The sequence below is a fragment of the Podarcis melisellensis genome (genome assembly GCF_964234715.1).
Source record: "Podarcis melisellensis genome assembly, chromosome: 4".
Classification (NCBI taxonomy): domain Eukaryota; kingdom Metazoa; phylum Chordata; class Lepidosauria; order Squamata; family Lacertidae; genus Podarcis; species Podarcis melisellensis.
In genome coordinates, this window is record NC_138531.1 from 64,707,119 (window position 1) to 64,725,134 (window position 18,016).

The 18,016-nt window shown below is 40.6% G+C and overlaps 1 protein-coding gene across 1 annotated transcript in view; it reads right to left on the reverse strand.

The window, feature by feature from the left end:
- Positions 1-11,700: 11,700 nt before the first annotated feature.
- CD247 (CD247 molecule) overlaps positions 11,701-18,016 on the reverse strand; it is a 40,998-nt gene continuing 34,682 nt past the window's right edge. Inside the window, exons 4-8 of the mRNA XM_081907919.1 lie at positions 16,693-16,779; positions 16,081-16,116; positions 14,326-14,382; positions 13,961-13,996; positions 11,701-13,446 (exon numbers count right to left, since the gene is read on the reverse strand). Of these exons, the coding sequence (XP_081764045.1) occupies positions 13,378-13,446; positions 13,961-13,996; positions 14,326-14,382; positions 16,081-16,116; positions 16,693-16,779 (285 nt within the window). The 3' untranslated portion in view covers positions 11,701-13,377. The remainder of the gene's footprint in view (positions 13,447-13,960; positions 13,997-14,325; positions 14,383-16,080; positions 16,117-16,692; positions 16,780-18,016) is intronic.

The following is an 18,016-nucleotide window of genomic DNA, read 5'->3' on the forward strand; positions in this document are numbered from 1 at the left end:
AACTTGTGAACTGTAAGCAGGGAAGTGAGCAAATGTCCGTCCACCGTCTTATGTGTGTTTGGTTTTTTTTAATGTTTTATTTTTTTAAAACTAAGCTTGAACCAAAGTCAATTTCTAGCAAGCTGCTGTACTAATGGACTAGTTTGTATAAGTGCAGTTCAGATGCAGAGAGGTGATAGATGCTACTGACAATTTCTTTTCATTTTTTATTTTATATAAAAATTGCTGCTTGTTTTAATCTTTTTTGGGGGGTGGGGGTGGTCTTTTATATATCCTTGGGGCAGACAAAATCTCAACTTGATTATTATCTAATTTCCGTGGTTTGGTGTGTAAATAGAATGGCAATGGCAGATGGTTACTAATTCAACTGTTCCCACATCCTCCTTAGCAGTTTGGCTCAATCTATATACTGTGGTGTGACTGTCTCCATGATTTCAGTCTCAGTTTAAAAATATAGGGCTATGAATAATACTGTGTGTTAAGGTTTTAAGTGGCCCATAGCAACAGCTTGGAGCAGTCAAATGTATGAAAGGATGGCAGAGGAGAGACAGGTACCCACTATGTTGGTCTCAAGGCCATAGTGTTGACTAGTTTCTACCAAAGGAAATATCAATCCCATGGATTTTTTATTTTATTTTTTTTGTCCATTGAAATTAGATCTATGTAATTGTGTTTTTTGGCGCACACACATCCATACGTATATATTTTAATAGAGGAGATGGTGATGACTTCTGAACTGTGGCATTTATTTAGCTATGAATTTCAAACATCAAGGAGGAAATAAGCCCTTCATATTTATGTACAAAAAATAAAGAGAACACAGCCCTGTAAATTGCCCCAAAACTCTCAAGGATTAAGAGAAGCTGTTTATTCAATTGACTGGCTGCCTCTTCTTGGGTTCACTGTTTGCAGTTAGAGGACATGATGAATCTGGAACACTAATGTCGCTCAGATGATGGCCATAAAAAATTTGCTGTAGTATTCACAGTATTCACATATTGTTGGTGTGAGCACCTTTAATCTTTATTTCTCTTAGATTCATGCCACGGCCACACTACTAGCAGATTTCACAGCAGGTTCTGGTGAAAGAAACTGGAAGCTCAAAAAACATGCAGCTAAAATGCTTTGGTTGAATTGTATTCATCCTATTTTACATATTCCATTCCTCATATAGCTCATACCTAATGCATTTATGCTTGTTCCCAGCAGCACAGAGATACCAGGATCTGAATAGCTGTCACTATTTCGTGTTGATCTTGGCTATATATTTCACATGGCCACACACACACACACACACACACACACACACACCCCTCTTCCCATTCTAGAGCAGCCAGCCCCAACCTGGTGCCCTCCAGAGAACCATTCCCATCAGTCCTAGCTGTTCTGGAAGAAAGGCTGTTCTAGAGAGATGGATAATCAGCTTCTGCAATACACACTTCAACAGAAAATCAGATCCAGATAATTGGAGAATCTGCCCTGGAACCTCACAGTTATAATACATTTCTCTTACCACAAAGTTACAAGGATAATCACAAAAGTCATGAACGTTCTGGTATAGTGAAAATTTTCTGGTCACTACCAAGTGCAATTCCTGTAATCCAAAACAATGTGTGATACCTGTGTCCCTAATACCCAGTACTAACCATTCTTCCATTACTGCATTAGTTGAACAAATTAGTCCAGCATTCCAGTGTTCTAGAGATTGTTGATTTTATTTTCATTTTTTCAGTCATGGGTTATTAGGCTGTCATTTCATTTCACACAGTTTCAGATCTGTTTTGTGGGCCAAAGTCTGAAACGTTTGCTTGCAAACTTGAGAGATTTCAGTACACCTTTCATTACCAAAAAGGAAAGGAGTAGGTTAATCCTCATACCTGCAGTTTCCACAGTTGCAGGTTATTTAAGAAAATGGCAGAGTTCAGTCCGTGTCCCTTTCAGATGAGTTGGAATGTTTCTATTGATTTTAGAGAAGCCAGAGTGCCAGAACCTTATTGGGTGCAAATACTACTTCCTTGAAAGGTGTGAAAAATGGGGATATATTGAGCAGACAAACCATTGGCAGATGAGTTAAAACATCTAAGTTGTGTGCACTTAGGGCCAGTGTGGACACTTTCTGTTGTAGGAGAGTTGTTCTTCCAGCTGAATACATAGCTTATCATACTGATGGACAAACTCACAAGGTTCATAATTTCAAAGTAAAGTTGTTCTTCCACACCTTTCTGAATCTGCCCATATATACCAATTTGCACATTACATATTTCCATGTATGAGGCTCACACATACAAGTAATGTCTGAGTGTGCCCTTGCTTTGCAGTTCACTGTTTTGGGGGCAGAACGTTCATGTTTTTCAGACAGCGTGTGTAGATATATTTGACCGCTTCCTTTGTAAGGTTTGTGCTTATGAAGTGTTATAAATGTAAACTATGTGTCATACTCAACTGTGCTTTACCTAGAGTAGACCCATTGAAATTAATGGACCTAATGTAGTCGTTGTCCTTAATTTCAGTGCATCTACTCTGCATAAAAATTAGTTGAGTACCACCCTATATCTCTACATTATTTTGCCATCTTGAGAATGTATAACTGCTCCATATATCTGCATCAGGGTTGGTGGATGGGAGGTTAACCAGTAATTCTGCAGGTCCAAGCAAGTCTTCCAGGCAGTCTACCATCTCAACCTTCACTTGAGTGATAGATTGCTGAGACTGAAGAGCAAAGGCTGAGACAACGGTTATATAAGGTAGGGTGGAGTCTTATAGGCTCTTTAGGTCACCTTATTATGACCATTTGTAGTGCCAGAGCAGCAGAGATCAGCCCCACTGTTCACTCTTCCTGCATGCTGCCCCAGTAGCACCGGCAGTAAGATGTCTGGGCCATGAATTAGTTTACCTTGGAGTTAAGCAAGCATGCCTAATGTAGGAATTGTCATTAACCCAGCACACTCAGGAGTACCAGTGCAGTGGATTACAACATATGACAGAAATGAGATGGAGACAATTTCTCATAAAAGGGAGGATTTGAAAAGTTTTTGCTGTTTTTCCCACCTACCACCTAAATATGCATGCCACATGAATGTGAATGGATGGTGGTCATTTAATGTCACTTCCCCTGATGTATAGAGTTGGATCAGATGTAATACTCCCAATATCTTAACCATGACTAAGGAAGGTGGGCTGCAGGATCCCTGCGTTCATGTTAACCATGGCTCAGGTGAGTGCCGGCACAGACATTAACCGTGTTTAAGGCTGACAGAAAGAGGGTAGGGAAATGGCAGTCCTACAACCTGCTCTGCACTAAGTCTCTTCCTGCTCAGAAACATTACAGAGTTGCTTTACAATGACATATTTATGTGAGTTACAAGAACCCTGGTGCCTGAGCCTGTGTACAAACATGGCTAGGAAAAGCTACAAATGTGATGTTATAAAAATGGGTCGCTTGGCTGTCCTGTGATGGAAAAGCAGTTGTGAATGGTGAATCCATGCTATATTTTAAAAATAACTCCTAAGCTTCAATTGCCAAGGAAAATATCTGATAGGTTAAGTTTAGTTTTATGTTGATCGTCATCTAAGACATTTTTACTGGATAAGTTCAACCAAAGATGTTATTGATTGAAGTTATAAAGGAAGAACACAAGTACTTATTGCTGAATTTCCGGTGCCAGAAACCAGGCTTTAAGAGTCCATTGTTGCCTTATCTCCTTCCCTTCCCTATTTCAGTTGTATATTATGTGGGGTTAGGTTGGTAATATCATGCTTTAACTGTCTTTCTAATTGCTTTTCTAAAAACCTTGAAGAATGTAGGCTGCCCATTACAAGATAAAGCCTGTATTTTATTTGCTACCACACTGATGGCTTATTTCAGTTAGTGGATGTTGGGCTATACTGCAGCCTAAGCAAAGACTGGCTCTGATGCAGTGTTTGGCACCTGAGGTGGAGGGTTCACGTGATTTTTGCATGGGGCATTTATTTATGTTCAGGATCTGGTAGGAACTTTGTGAGACCGCATTCAAAATGAACATATTTGCATCAAATATTACATAGGAAGTATGAGCACTGAACAGATAACACATAGATTGATTGATTGATTGATTGATTGATTCATTCATTCATTCATTCATTCATTCATTCTTGTAAGTGATTAGATGTGGGAAAATATCACTCAAGTCTTGCTTTATGAACTTTTCCCCAAATTTAAATGTAATCTTGCACTGGTTCCACTGTGGGGCCATACAGTTATGCTTGGGGTTTGAGCTGCAGGGGAAGTTAGCATCACAAGGATGCAAAATCCACTAACTGACTTGATTAGTGTTTGGTATAATTAAAGCTTTTGCTATGGCCTTGTTGCTTTTGGAGACACACAAGTGTAGCAGCTATATTTACCATACAAGTTCCTTTATTAACCTTTCAGATGACACTTTTGTTACGTAGAATTATTTAACAATATCTTATTGATGGCTATATTTTTCAGTAACATAATTTCTTGTAATAGAAGTGCACATTTAGGCAGATACATCATTTCAACATATTCATGCTGTTAATGACCTTTTTAAAAAACAACATCCCACGTAGAAGTCTCTCTTCTGCTTTGAACATGTAATCCTTTCTCTCTGACATTAGGAGTATGTTTATGCTCGATCTGTATGTGCCTACATGCACTTTTTAGAAGATGAATTCTAAAAGGGTTCTAGAGGTTCATAAATGTATATAGGTATAAACCATTATAGAGAAAACACTACCAAAGGAGAATCTGGCTGGCTGATTATGGTTATTCATCTCTAACCAAAACTTCTCAGGACTCGTTAGCCAATTTTTTTACAAAGTTACAATCTAATGTTTTTTAAGCAATACACTCTTTTAAGACATTCACCTGCAAAGTTCTTGCTCCATGCAGTTATTAGGCCAAGTCGATCTTGCCAATAGGGAGCTTTCTATTGGCTTAAGTGATAAAAGTTGGCTGAGATCCCTGAGCTTCTTGAATGGACTTTGATGCCAAAGTCCATGCCCTGTATGAACAGCTTCAGAAAAAAAAAAGGAATGCACCTGGAACTAGTGCCAATTTACCCACAGTCTTCTTACTTTTGTGAGTGTTGTAGGATGGCGTACTGTCCAATTTGTAAACATTCACCCTCCCCAGTGTTGGCTTCACGTTGGGAAGGGCCCTTGAACAAGAGATCTTCCATGGGTTCCTCCACCCTCCTCGGTCCCCCAGCAAATCTCCTTTATCACTGGAGCAGAACAAGGAGACTCTTGGCAGTAGAGGGCCTTGGACAGATGCCCAGCCATGCCAGTCCTCTCTGTCTTTTTCCTGTGTGCCCGAAACATTTTCAGATTACACAAATTTAATCAAAAGGCATTTGATTAATAGTCAATGGAAAAATGAAACCTATATTTCATTTCCACTTTTCTAGGGAGACTTCCAAAAGTTTAAAATTCTTAATACAGACATCTATATAGATTGTGAAAGAAAACTTGAGATATATTGGACCTAGCATTGATTAGTTGCCGCAGCCTATCCCTAATACATTTCTGAATCGGTTTTGCAATGTTGAGTTCAGCCTCACTATCAACAGATCACATTAGTCTTTAATCCTCCTGGGATAATATGCAGGATAAGAGGTCTGTTCCACACATTTCACTTTCCTACATACAGATATAGCATCCTTTTAGGAAATTGCATCATAATGTGCAGTGCCTGTTGCTATTTTATGCATAGACATTCTCTGTGAAGGCAAATTACAGTGTGTGAAGTGACTCTTGAGTCACACTGGAATTAAATTAGCTTTATTCTCGAGAGAAAGAAAGGTTGTAGTCACACTGCCTGACATTGCTTTACTGCTATGACCTTTACTGACCTTTGTCCAAACATGCGGCATACATGTAGTTGGACTGAATGTTGGCATGAAGCATGCCAAATGTTTTTGACCCTAAGGAGCAAAATGAAGGCTTCTCCTCTGACATAAATTAGGAGTCTCGTTCCACCCCTTCTTGTCTCTCTTTCTGTAAGCAGGCATTGTTACAGGGTTGTAGGAACAATGCTTTTTGGTAGCAGCTGGCTTTCTGGCACCTTTTTTTTATTAAAAAAAATACCTCAGCATAGCTTTAGTATCATTTGCAGAATGGAAAATCGGCAGAGAGAAACTTTATAAATAATGGAAGTAATTCTAGTTGTAGAGTTTAGTTTTGAAGACCCTGACTTATGCTGTATGTATTTGCAGTTCTGTATTTAGGCTACAACTTTATAGGGTATGGGGTGGGGGAGGGAAGGAGAGAGAGTTAGCTGTGCTAGAAGGCAAATGTTGCTTGCAACGTCTTTTCCTACTTTGTCATTGGCTATCGTTGTCAACACGCTACATAACAGCAGACATAACTGAGCTGCTGTATTGCTTCCAGGGTCCTTCTAGGTGTGCATGACCTCTGCCTCCCTGCTTTCTTTCTATTGGCAAACCAAGGGCCTTGGTGGGGATGTAAATATTGAGCAAGTTTGTGTGCTTGGAGGAGGGCATACAAGGAGATGAATTAGCAACCCATTTTAGTCCACGTAGTTGCACTAGGGCTGCAGCTGGGCCAAGACTTTTACATTTGGAAAAGGAGGAGGATATTTGGGAGAACAAAGTGAAACAGTTATTTTTATCCCTGCTTGTCTTGTTATTGAATGTAGTATGTGGTAATTAATTTAATTTTCTAATAGCAATGCTAATTCTGTCTAGACCAAAAATAGCAGAAGAGAAACCAAACTAAATGCTAACCTGCTCCTAGTACCTAAGTATAGAGTACCTGAAAGAGATAAGATTCTATGATCAGACTTGAGGAGAAAAAAGGATATATTGGATGTGGGTTTCTTTTTATGGAAGGTGAGTCATTTTTCTCTCACAGCACATGGTTCAGATTTTGGATGGCATTTTGGGGAGACTTCATCTGCTTCCATCCTGACTCTGAAGCATCTCCTTTTTCTGATTGCTGAAAAATACAGAGTGTGTGTTTGTGCGAGGAAGTATATTTCCAGGGGTGGGAGAGGAAAACCTGAGCTTCAGCTGGAGGGGGAGAATTTCCAATGTTTTGATAGGAACCAAAGGTATACTGCTTAGTTTTTGGCAGCTCTGCTGTTTTCAGGATGTCTTCGGCAAAAAATTATGTGGTCTTAGAGGTTTGATTTGATGACTCTTGACTTAGAGAATCTCCTCATGTGTCGGTTTTCCTACCTTCTTAATGCACAGGGTTGGTTGGATACTTTTTCTGAGGACATGCTGGAGGCAAGTTCTATTCAGTACAGCACCCAAGATCACAAGCAACTGTTGGGTGTAGGGAAAACTTGGTTTTATTCTTAAAATATCAAAACTTCATTGTCCTCTTAAATATCAGAATTGCATTGTCCTCTGTTTCACATCATTTCAGAAATCCTGTGGGTTTTCATAGTGGAAAACCTTGGAGACGTCTTTCTTTCCTCCCCAGAATAGCTTTGGGCATTGTCACATTACATGCTGTTGGCTTGATGAATTGCATCAATCAAGCCTGACGTGTTCATGTGTGAAGCAAGGGAGAAGGTAAATATATATTAGTTGTCCAGCTATTCTTCCTCCGGAAATCAGCTGGGTGCAGAACTTCCCTGGAAAGCTTTACTAATAGACTTATTGTTCTGACATTATGTAAAGTGGTATTAATATTGTGTGACTTTTCTAAGAGCTAGGTAGATTTATAAGTAGGTAATAGGGAAATGGAAAATGACTTCTCAAAGATAAGAGCACTTGGAACAAAAGATGTGGAAAACAAGGTGTGCTTTAAAAAGAAAACAAATCTGAGGAAGGAAATGAAACAACCAGTTGGGAGATGGGCTCGTGAGAGGAAGATCCTTAGTAGTATGAGGAAGGTTGGAATGTCTCCCCTCTTCTGCCTTATTTCTCTTTACCTCACTCAGGCGAAAATATGGGTTTAATAGTTTGTTGTCGGCTCTTTCCCCAAACATTTCTAAAACTCTGATCTTTGTTCTCACCAAAAATTCTCTCTTTACTTTTTACAATGTAGAACCCATCAAAATAAAAGCCTTCCTGAAGTATTTCTAGCAGAAATGTCTTTAACCCACCAGGGGGCTATAAGTGTAAATGCTGAATGTTTCTGGCAAGAGTACTACAGGAATAGTGGTAAATATTAAGGAGTACAGATCTGTGTCAAATTAATATTTGCACAATTCAAGCCACCCACCCTGGCCAACAGCCTTTGGAACAAACACCTTTGGTCAGGGCTGGGGAGAAACTGTCACTTGTCCCATCTAATCCATGTTAGCACATTGGCATTTTCGATCCAGTTTCTGTATTTGAATTTGAGGAAGAAGCCACAGCAGATACCCATAAACTGATTGGTAAGTTACTTCCATTTATTTGAACCTCCCTATAGGAAGATATAGGCTTTTCTCTAAAATCCAGGAGATAAGAGGTCAGGTGCAAGTGCATTTGAGAGCATCACGGGACTCCGGCCGTTTTGCACTCCCCTGGTCCCACCGTGTCGCTGTTCCATTTCCTTCTTCTGTGGTAGTGTCTAAGGCTAGGTGTGAGTAAGTGTCGGGTGTTTATCCGCCACAGGTACGGGAGCTGTCGTATACCTCATTTCTAACTCATAACTGAGTAACTTGCTTTAACTTTCTCCAAACCCTACAGAGTTGCCAAGACTGCCCTCCCTCCCTTGATTAACGTGGAACTCTGGCTTATAGCACCCTGTGACCTGCAACCTGGGGGGCAACCCCCTAAAGCCTCTGAATGTCGCTGCTTAAAAGCTACTGCAAACTGAGGGCAAATTGCAATCTTCTATTTCTTTTGGTTACCAGGGGTCCACTCGTAGTCTGTGAATATCCATCTCCACTCCCAATCTGTGCATGAAACCTCCATGCTGCCTTCTCCCTCCCCCTGGTGAGATGTCAGGGCTATAATGTACTGCAGGGTCAAGGCAGGACCCTGACGGCTCCTCTCAGCCAAGTGCTGCATGCATATTGCTCGCTACTTTTTAATTTTGTTTCTCTCATGCTCCTCCCATATTTAATTTCCTTCTTTTATTATTTGACAATCTTGTTCCTCCCCATCCCCGCCTCTAGGCTAACCAGAAGCTGCATCCCTGTCCCTTCTGCCATTTTACTTTGAATGTAGTTTTCCCACCCTTTGGAAAGAGAAGCTTTTCCAGGTCACGGTGCACTGCTATATGCCGAGGGGGGCGGTTTCTTTGTTTTGTTTTGTTCTTTTAGAAATTTCCAGCCAAAACCAAAGATTTCCTAATGATTGTATAAACTCAAAACAGACAAACAAACAAACCAAAGACAAAAGGGGCGTCTTCAGCACCAATCATATCTCTTAAGATGGCGCGGTCCCATCCTGTGCTAACTTGCTTGGGAGACCAAGTTCTGTTTGACCTCCACAAATCCAAAGGCGCACAGCCATTGGGAGGGAGAGTTCAGTGGGGAAAAGTGATGGACTCCACAGATTGGTTGTGAAGCTGAAGACATTGGTGCATGACTGGCGGCTCTGGTGGGTGCTTTTAACCCTTTGGGAGCTGGGTGATATTAATACACACTGAGGTGCACTTCTGAGCTCTCCCCCCCCCCCCCCGCCACTGCTTGGAAGAGGCTGTCCTGTTGTGCAAAATCTCTGAAAAAAATGTTTTGTTTTTCTTTCTCTCCTCCCCCCACTTCTTTTTTGTTCTTTAATTATTTTTGCAGCACCACTGTGCAACTATGCATTGTATTTCTCAACCTTTTGTGCTAGGTAGGTAGATGCCTATGACTTTTTAAACTTTGGGGGAGGGGGGTTGCCAATGAAGGAACTTTTTACATGGATCTTTTAAATCTCAGTTGATTAGGGGGTGTTTGGTTCTAGGGTCATACAAGCTCTATCCCAAAGCAAAATCCAAATGTTAATAATATTAGCCTGATGCAGATACCAAAGATAATTTCTTTCCTGCAGAACCTTAGACTTGTGTATTAAGTACAATTACCCAGCACTTGCATTAGTCTAACCTCAGTAATTCCAAAGCTTAGATGTATATTTTGGTATATTTCTGGGATATTAAAAATGTCGTTTAAATTCTTGTTTGTTTCAGTGTAATGCTCTTAAAGTCATAGCATGGAGATAACTGAATTGTCTTATTCTTAGTAGTTTGAAATAATAGTATTTTTGTATGTTTTGGGTGTGTCAATGTATGTATTAACACAACAGTTTTCACTGCCTAGGTGTTCATAATTGAGAAAAAGTGTACATAATCTGTGATTTCCACCAGATTGTCGATTTAGATTGCATTTTCTCTGATTGCCATTCCCAACAGGGAGATCTTTATTCCTTTTTTTTTTAAAGAGACAGCATGCTTATAACAGTGAGATTGTACTTTTGCCCTCCCATAAAGGTCCAGTTCCCTGAAAACATCGTCCTTTAATTTTGAAAGGTGAGGCAAGACTCAAAGTGTAGCAATTGAATAACTAAAAGCACGGATATTACTATGCTAGGAATTTATGCTTTTTGTTTTTATAGTGGGGGGGAGGCATCTTGCCAAGAAAGCTATGGTTTGTGGAAATTGATTTATAAAATCCTGAGCTCTTCCTATGGCAAAAAAGAGATTTGTGTTGATTACAGAGCTTCCCTGTCGTCAACCATCAAGTTGGCTTATTTCTTCCTCAGGCCTGCTAATGTGGTCAATTGTACAGCTTAATTTACATGAACACTTTGTATCTAACTGTGATAAATATATTAAGATACAATGCATTCTTGCCTAACTTTAAATTTGATAACTGTAAGGCCCTAATTTGAAACTGTGTGTGTCTCCAAAATGGAGATGAAAAGGATGCTGTCTCTTTAAATATACCTTCTATTTTTTCCCTAGTGGCTGCCTACAGGTGGCTGTGGGCATTGAGAGAGACTGTGTAGATTATAGTGAATCAGGATGAAAATGGTAGATTTTGTGTAGATGCATTTGTCTGCTGTAATTTTTATATATATAAAACTTACTGTAACTGTACAGTTCATTTCTGTTGTAAACATCATTAAACCATTTTTCCAAGTGTTTTAACATGCATGCACTGGTTTGTGGTTTTTGAACAAGTGAAAGGAAATGGCTGAAAAGAAATGGCAGAACCTTGTATTTCTGTTGTTTTAAACCTGACAATCCGGAGCTGAAGGATGTTCCTCCTTATTTTCTCCCAACTACAAATTACAAGACATCTCAGGTTAGAAGACTCACATAATTGGACAGCAGAAACAGGTAAGCCTCTCAGTTCTGTTATTCTGCAGAAAATAAATATGCCAGATTTATTTTAAAAGCTTACACTACTAGTAACTTACGGCTTCCATGTTGAACAGGATGTGTTAAATTCTTTCAGTTAAGTAACCACCATGTGCAGGTTGTCTAACTAGCTCAACATCGTAATGCACATTTATTTAGTATTCTCTACATTTGTGTCCTTGACAAGATAATTTGTTTATTGCTACAGGCGCATGTTTCATGCATACTACTAGTTTGGTCCTATAATAGATATTGCTGCCCTTCTAAACTGTCCTAAAAGTCAGTGATGTGAGATCTGTGCACCCTTGTTTAGCTTTAAATCTTAAGGTTTTGTAGGACTTATTGCTCCTTTTCATTAAGCTCTTTTTCCCCTTTTACTTTCCACTGCAACATGGCGCTATGAAGTTCAAACGAATCCAGAATAAGACCAGAAGAGGGAAAAGCAGGTATATTTAAGAAGCTTTTATTTAAAAATACACAGAACACATTAGATAGAAAAGCATTTTCTTTGTTCTTTTCAACTTAATTTATAGATTTAAAGCTCCAGAAGTGTATTTTTGAAAGATCAGATTTAGGCTGTGCACACCCCATACATTTAACCACCTCTGCCCAGTGCCGGATTTACATATAAGCTAAAAAGAGCTATATAGCTTGGGGCCCTACTCTTTTGGAGGCCTCCAAAAAAATTAAAGGAAAAAACGATGTAAATTTCCAATATATAAGATGAACTGAAATACAATTAAGATGTTTAACAATTACTTTGATAAAATGCATATTTTGTTATGTGCAAATGGCTTTAGATACCTATTAGGTCCATAAATTACCATATAGCATATATTCAACACAAAAAAGAGTGACTATTTGTGGTTGACAAAGGACAGCTGGACATACAAAGGGCCTCATCAAACCTAAATCCAGCCCAAGAATCCTAGGTTCTGTAGTTTAAGGGTGCTGGGAATTGCTCTGTAAGGAATAAACTACAGCCCCTGATTTCGGGAAGTGGGTGTATGCAGCCTTAGTCCGGTATGAGTTCTGACAAGCAGACTCTCACTTCCATTTTGCTGATAGAGATGTATGTGAACCCTTTTTGGATCAACCAATCTGATAAGATGGGCAGAAGGAATAAAATTCCTCTGTGAAACTAGGTAAGGGAAATAGATTCAAGGTATAAAATTCTCTGCCTGGGGAAAAAGCATAATAGGCAGCTGTGACTTCCCACGTCCTAAGGCTAACTCTAAACACACTATGGAGTAAATCCACTGGCTATTCCTTTGTGTAAACATGCTCCCCAGCTAATTCCCCCCTTGCTCCACTGGTATTAAGCTCACTTAACCAGGACAGCAGCACCTGACAAGTTTGATCAGGATTCTGTCTTAACAGGAATTTGAAGCATCTACATTTAAAACAGGAGGTAATGTATTACTCATTTCAACCAACCATATGTCCTGTGGAAGAAGAACCTACTTCTATTCTCTTAACTATGGGAACATACTGTCTGTGCCTGCCCATACGTCTCATGCAGCATAAGTCAATTTTCATATTAAATCCCTTTAGCAGTGCATGTTTACTTAGAAGAATGCCCTACTGCACTTAGTCCAAGGTCAATGGTGGTGCATGTTTTTGTATCTTGGCAAAAGAGTGTTTAAAAAGGTCCTTCAGGGCAATGGTGATACACTGTATATCTCCTCCCCCAAACCCCAATTGCTATTTATAAATAAAAACCCAAACCTATAACAAGAGAGGGGGGCAGTTAACCTGTTGGTGCTCAGAATTATCTGATGTTTTGGAACGAAATCCTTCCACATGAGCAACATTTTTTAATGCACATTTAGCTTCAAAAAACATCTTTCTCCAGAAAAGAAAATGACTTTGAAATAGCCATCGCAACAGCTGGTCTTAAATTTTAACTGAGCAACAACATGGTGCCCAAGCTCTATAGCTATGTACACTTTGAAAGCTACAACTTGAAATTAGTTTTAAAAAGGAGCTTTGGTTTTTATGCTCATGTAAAAGTGGCATTTGTTGTAGAAGGCAACAGATTTCTGAACAGATCATCTTGAGAATGGTAATCAAGATTTCCGCTCACCATGGAATTAGTTCTCCTCTTGCTGGACTCAACTGTAGCTAGTAAGGAGGTGGTAGGGGCTGCATTTGAAGGACATCGTATGTATCCTTCGTTGCTTTGCTGAGACCCTGATAAAGAAAGATGAGATGACTCAAAGTTATAACTAAATCAATATAACTGTAGTTATTAATCAGAAGTACTAAGTCCATATGCTCCTTCTAAAAATAAGTCCAACAACTCTGGCTTTCTATCCAGAGTAAATAAAGGTGACAGGCTGATACTCATAGCAAGGCAAAAGTCCTGCTTAGGAGATGAATATGACCGGTCCATTGTTTGTTGGAGGAAACAAAGTTGTATACTGCCCTTAGAAGCGCCTCTGTACTTGTTCCTTCACAGACTGCATTAACACCTCTGGGCAAGCAAAAATATTATCTTAGGTGGCTCAAAGTGAGGAACAGGGCACTTGCTCTGTTCTCCCATTGTAGAAAGGTGATCCAAATTGACAGGGTGCATGTATGCCAGAAACTAATTAAAGCAAAAGCAAACAAGATTCCTGTGTGAGCTGTTTTTGTGCAGCTTGCTTCCATAGGATTGTGACCCTGAAGTTTGTAGGGAGATAGGCTTGCTATCGCTGTGCCTTACCTGATAAACTGTTTCACTGCCTTTGCCACGTCGTCTCTGAAACAAAGAAGCCCAGCATCAATACAAAATCTCCCTGCCAAAATCTTTTTGCCCATGCAAATAATGGGAGGCTTGCTTCTGATTGGTCTTTTAAGAAGGTGCTGCACAATCTGACTCAACTGCCCCTTAATCAGTAATAAATAAAAATTATAAAGCACAGAAGTGTCATTCAAACAATATCAAAAGGGTGAGGAGGATACTATAACTTCTGTTTTGCTTGACAGTACTGCTTTAAATAAAGGGTAGGAAAAAAGCAGGCAGAGTAGTGCCTGAAGCCACCTTGGCACCTTATGTGTAGAGCCAAATTGGCAAGAAGTGTCACTTACCTCTCCTTTCTTTCCAATTTCGCTGTATGCTTCAGCCATCTTATCCCGCTGTAGAGCCTGGCCATGGAAGATCAGAAAATGGTGTCAGCACGAATAAAATTAAAGTACTGTACTGTTTTCTGTCATACCACTCCTCTTTGTCAGAGATAAGAAACCATGGACTCTCCCTCCAGATGTTCTTCCAGCTCACATCAACCCCAGCAAGCAATGTCCAGTGGTCAGGGACGATAAACATTGTAGTCTAGCATCATCTAGAGAGCCACCTACAGGTTCCCTATCCTTGCTACATAGATACAACAAAACAATACTTTCCCTGTGTTCATTCATGGGAGAGGAGATGTGATTGGTGGTCCAGACTAAGGCAATGTTTCTTCCTTCACATTGCAGTTAGACTTGAAAGAAACCACTTGTTGAGTACAGTAAAAAAAACTCCTTTCAAGTCTACTTGCAGAAGTGGGGATGCTGCAGGCCAGATGGGGAGACCCTGCAGGTCAGCACTTACTCTTGCTTTATACTCTCTTTATTTGGTAATTCCCCCCCATGCCAAATAGGTCCCTGCTACTCCCATACTACAGACATGGGAGGATTTCAATGTTGCACTAATTGAGCATCCCTTGGTGGGCATAAGGAAAGGGCAGGAAGCCTTGTGGCAGGTCACACAGCAGATTGCTGTAGTCAACAGTACTTCCTCCTGTACAACAAACTTGCACTACCACAACTGGGGCGGGTGCTGGGGAATACTATCCCACAGAACAGGTTGGGGGAAACTCTGGCCCTCCAGATGTTGCTGAACTTCTGCTCCCAACATCCCTGGCCATTGGCCATGTTTGCTGGGGCTAATGGGAGTTGGAGTCCATCATGATATGAAGGGCCAATGGTTTTCCCATGCCTGCCATACAGTCTGTTCAATTGCACATTCTACCTTTCATTAATGGCATACAATTCATTTGAAAAGTGATTACATGGAGCCTTATGCTTTGCTTTCCTAAAGTTCAGTGCTTGTGACTTTGGAACCAATTGCTGATACCGCAGTAGCACCTCAATGCCTGAGAAGCAGCAATTCCAGCAATAGTTTTTCTTCTCTCCCTCAAGTTACACTAAGGGAGGGATGCAGCAGCTAGATAGAAACAAGGAGTAGGAATACAGAAGATAAACCTAGCTGGGAGAAGGCAGAGAGAGGTTCGTTTACACACCTCACAAGGAAAGGAAATAAGCTATTTCATGACAGCTGTTTGCTGAAGCAGAGGAAAACAGATCACAAACGTAGCATGCTGCTGAAATGGCATAGGAATAGACATGCACACGTGGAAAAAAAGTTTGCATGCAGGTGCAGAAAACATTAAAAAGAAAGAAAAAATGGACTCCAGCAGAGTGAGGCTAAAATGCAACAGGAATATCAGTTTTTGTAAACCAAAGCAGACTGCTTTAGGGGTTCATTAACAGCATGAAAATAAGCTGGGTCTTGAAACACCTTCTGGGAGAGGTATTTGGCACCCATGGGCTCACAAACAGTCAAACAAATAAACTGGCAAATTGTCATATGTGTGCAAAAAGAGATAAATTAATGAGGGTGATGCCTACATGGTAGCACAATTTACTTCCCAGTGTTGTTTCAGATGTCTTTAGGTGGGTTTTATGTGAAGGCGGCTGGTCATTTTAGAAAACTGAAAAGCAATTTAGAAAAATTCTAGACAATATGGCAAGAAACCAAAACGCTTTTCTGAAATGGTAAGTTCTTACCATGGTTTTACTTACACTGTAAACTCTGTCCTGAGCTTGCTTTCTTCTGTGCTGAAAAGGGGAGGAAAAAACAAGCAGTTCTTGCAACTGTTCTTGCAGACAATATCAAAAAAATTATTTGGGGATGTGCAAGGCATTGCAGAGATTCTTACATAGATGCTAGTCTTGGATTAGTCACAAAATTTCTAGCTGCATTTGACGATGCATGAAGCGTTATCCTGAGATGCTGGTATATGTACACATGGCAGTGGGAAGGGGGCTATCAACATCTGTTGATAGAACTGACATCCTGACATATATAATGTGTGAACGATCCTTTGTCTCTATTCAGTCCACAGGCTATGGAGCTGAAACATTGCAATTTAGTGGCTTAATCAAACCACATGTGTGTGCTCCCACCCACCCACCCCAGTAACTCAGAGTAGCACTTCATGCACCTAAGGAAGTGGACTGTAATCCACAAACCTTATTCCATCCTTAATAATAAATCTATTAGTCTTTAAAGTGCCATCAGATTCTTTGCTGTTTTAGGAGAGGCCAGGGATGCCATGTCCCAGTGGCTGCCTAAGCTGGGCTGACATTTTCTCTGCACAGAAAAGAGGACCAGGATGAGATGAGTGAAGGTACCTGGGCTTTTCCCCCTCCTTCAATGTCAGCATCTGTCTGTTTCGCTCCCAGTGATGCATATTCATCTCTGGTTCCATGAGACAATCTCTGAAATGAAATATATAGATAGGGACATTTACAAGAATGACAGCTCATTGGTAAGTTGCAGTCCCGAGCTCCTAAGGGGCTGACCGGTACTGTGTCTTCAAAATAGACTCAAAAACAAACAAGAGCTCAGTGAATCACATTCTGTTATGTTAAAACCATCCCATAAAATCCTGGTCCTAGACTCAAGTTGCTAACACTTTCCCCAATCCTTCCGCAGTCAAGGGATTAATTAAGAAACAGAGAGTCCATCTAGTCCAGCATTATTTTCTCTCCGTGGCCTATGCTGAGCGCAACACTCTTCTGGACCATACCTGGGTCATACCAGGTATTCAGAGGCATACTGCCCCCAATGCCAGAGGTAATACAGCCATTGTAACTAGTAGCTGTTGATGATCTCCAGGAATTTGTCTAGACACCTTTGAAAACTCATAAGTTGGTGACCATCTGTACATCTTGGGGCTGCAAATCCCATAATTCAACTCTGTGTTGTGCCGAGAAGTACTTGCTTCCTGAATCTCCCACCATCCACCTTTCATGGGATGCCAATGCAGGCTTCCCAGTGACCTCTCATATAAACCCTTCCACTCACAAGGGCCGTCCAATTATCCTTTTCTGCCAATTATCCTTCTCTCTACTACTGCAGGGCTGCCTCTCATTGCAGGAGAGAATAGCCATAGTCACAGTCCCATGCACAGCCCTTGTACAACAGGCCTCTGTCTTCACCTTCCTTCTAGCATTAGAGCCGCTGACTCTTATACTAAACAGGAAACCGAGCTGGCCACACATAGAGTCTTCATGGCAGCAACATGGTGTAAGCTGCACGTGCAAGCTCATTCTTCTAGCAGGAGCCAACCAGAATCTCTTGATTCTAAACAGGAAAACAAGGTTAACCCTGCTTTCACATAGGACACTGCTGTGAAGAACTCATGTAGGTCGCGCTCTCTCCTCCTTCAAAGCCCACAAACCATCTGTCTCTAGACTTTAGGCCAGAATAGGACCACTATATGTGTAGCCATTTCCCCATAACTACACAAGGCTTCCCTTGCTTATTGACTGATTTAAGAATTTAGAAATTGCTCTACAGTAAAAGAATGCCTGAGTGGTGTACAAAAATAGACTGTGGGTGGCTTATCAGCTATCCTGGTCCAGAACTGTAATATGGCCCAGGAGCAAACTGGAAACTCATGCAATGCTTTCAACAGAGGTGTCATATGTTGACAGGTTGCCCCACAGTCCA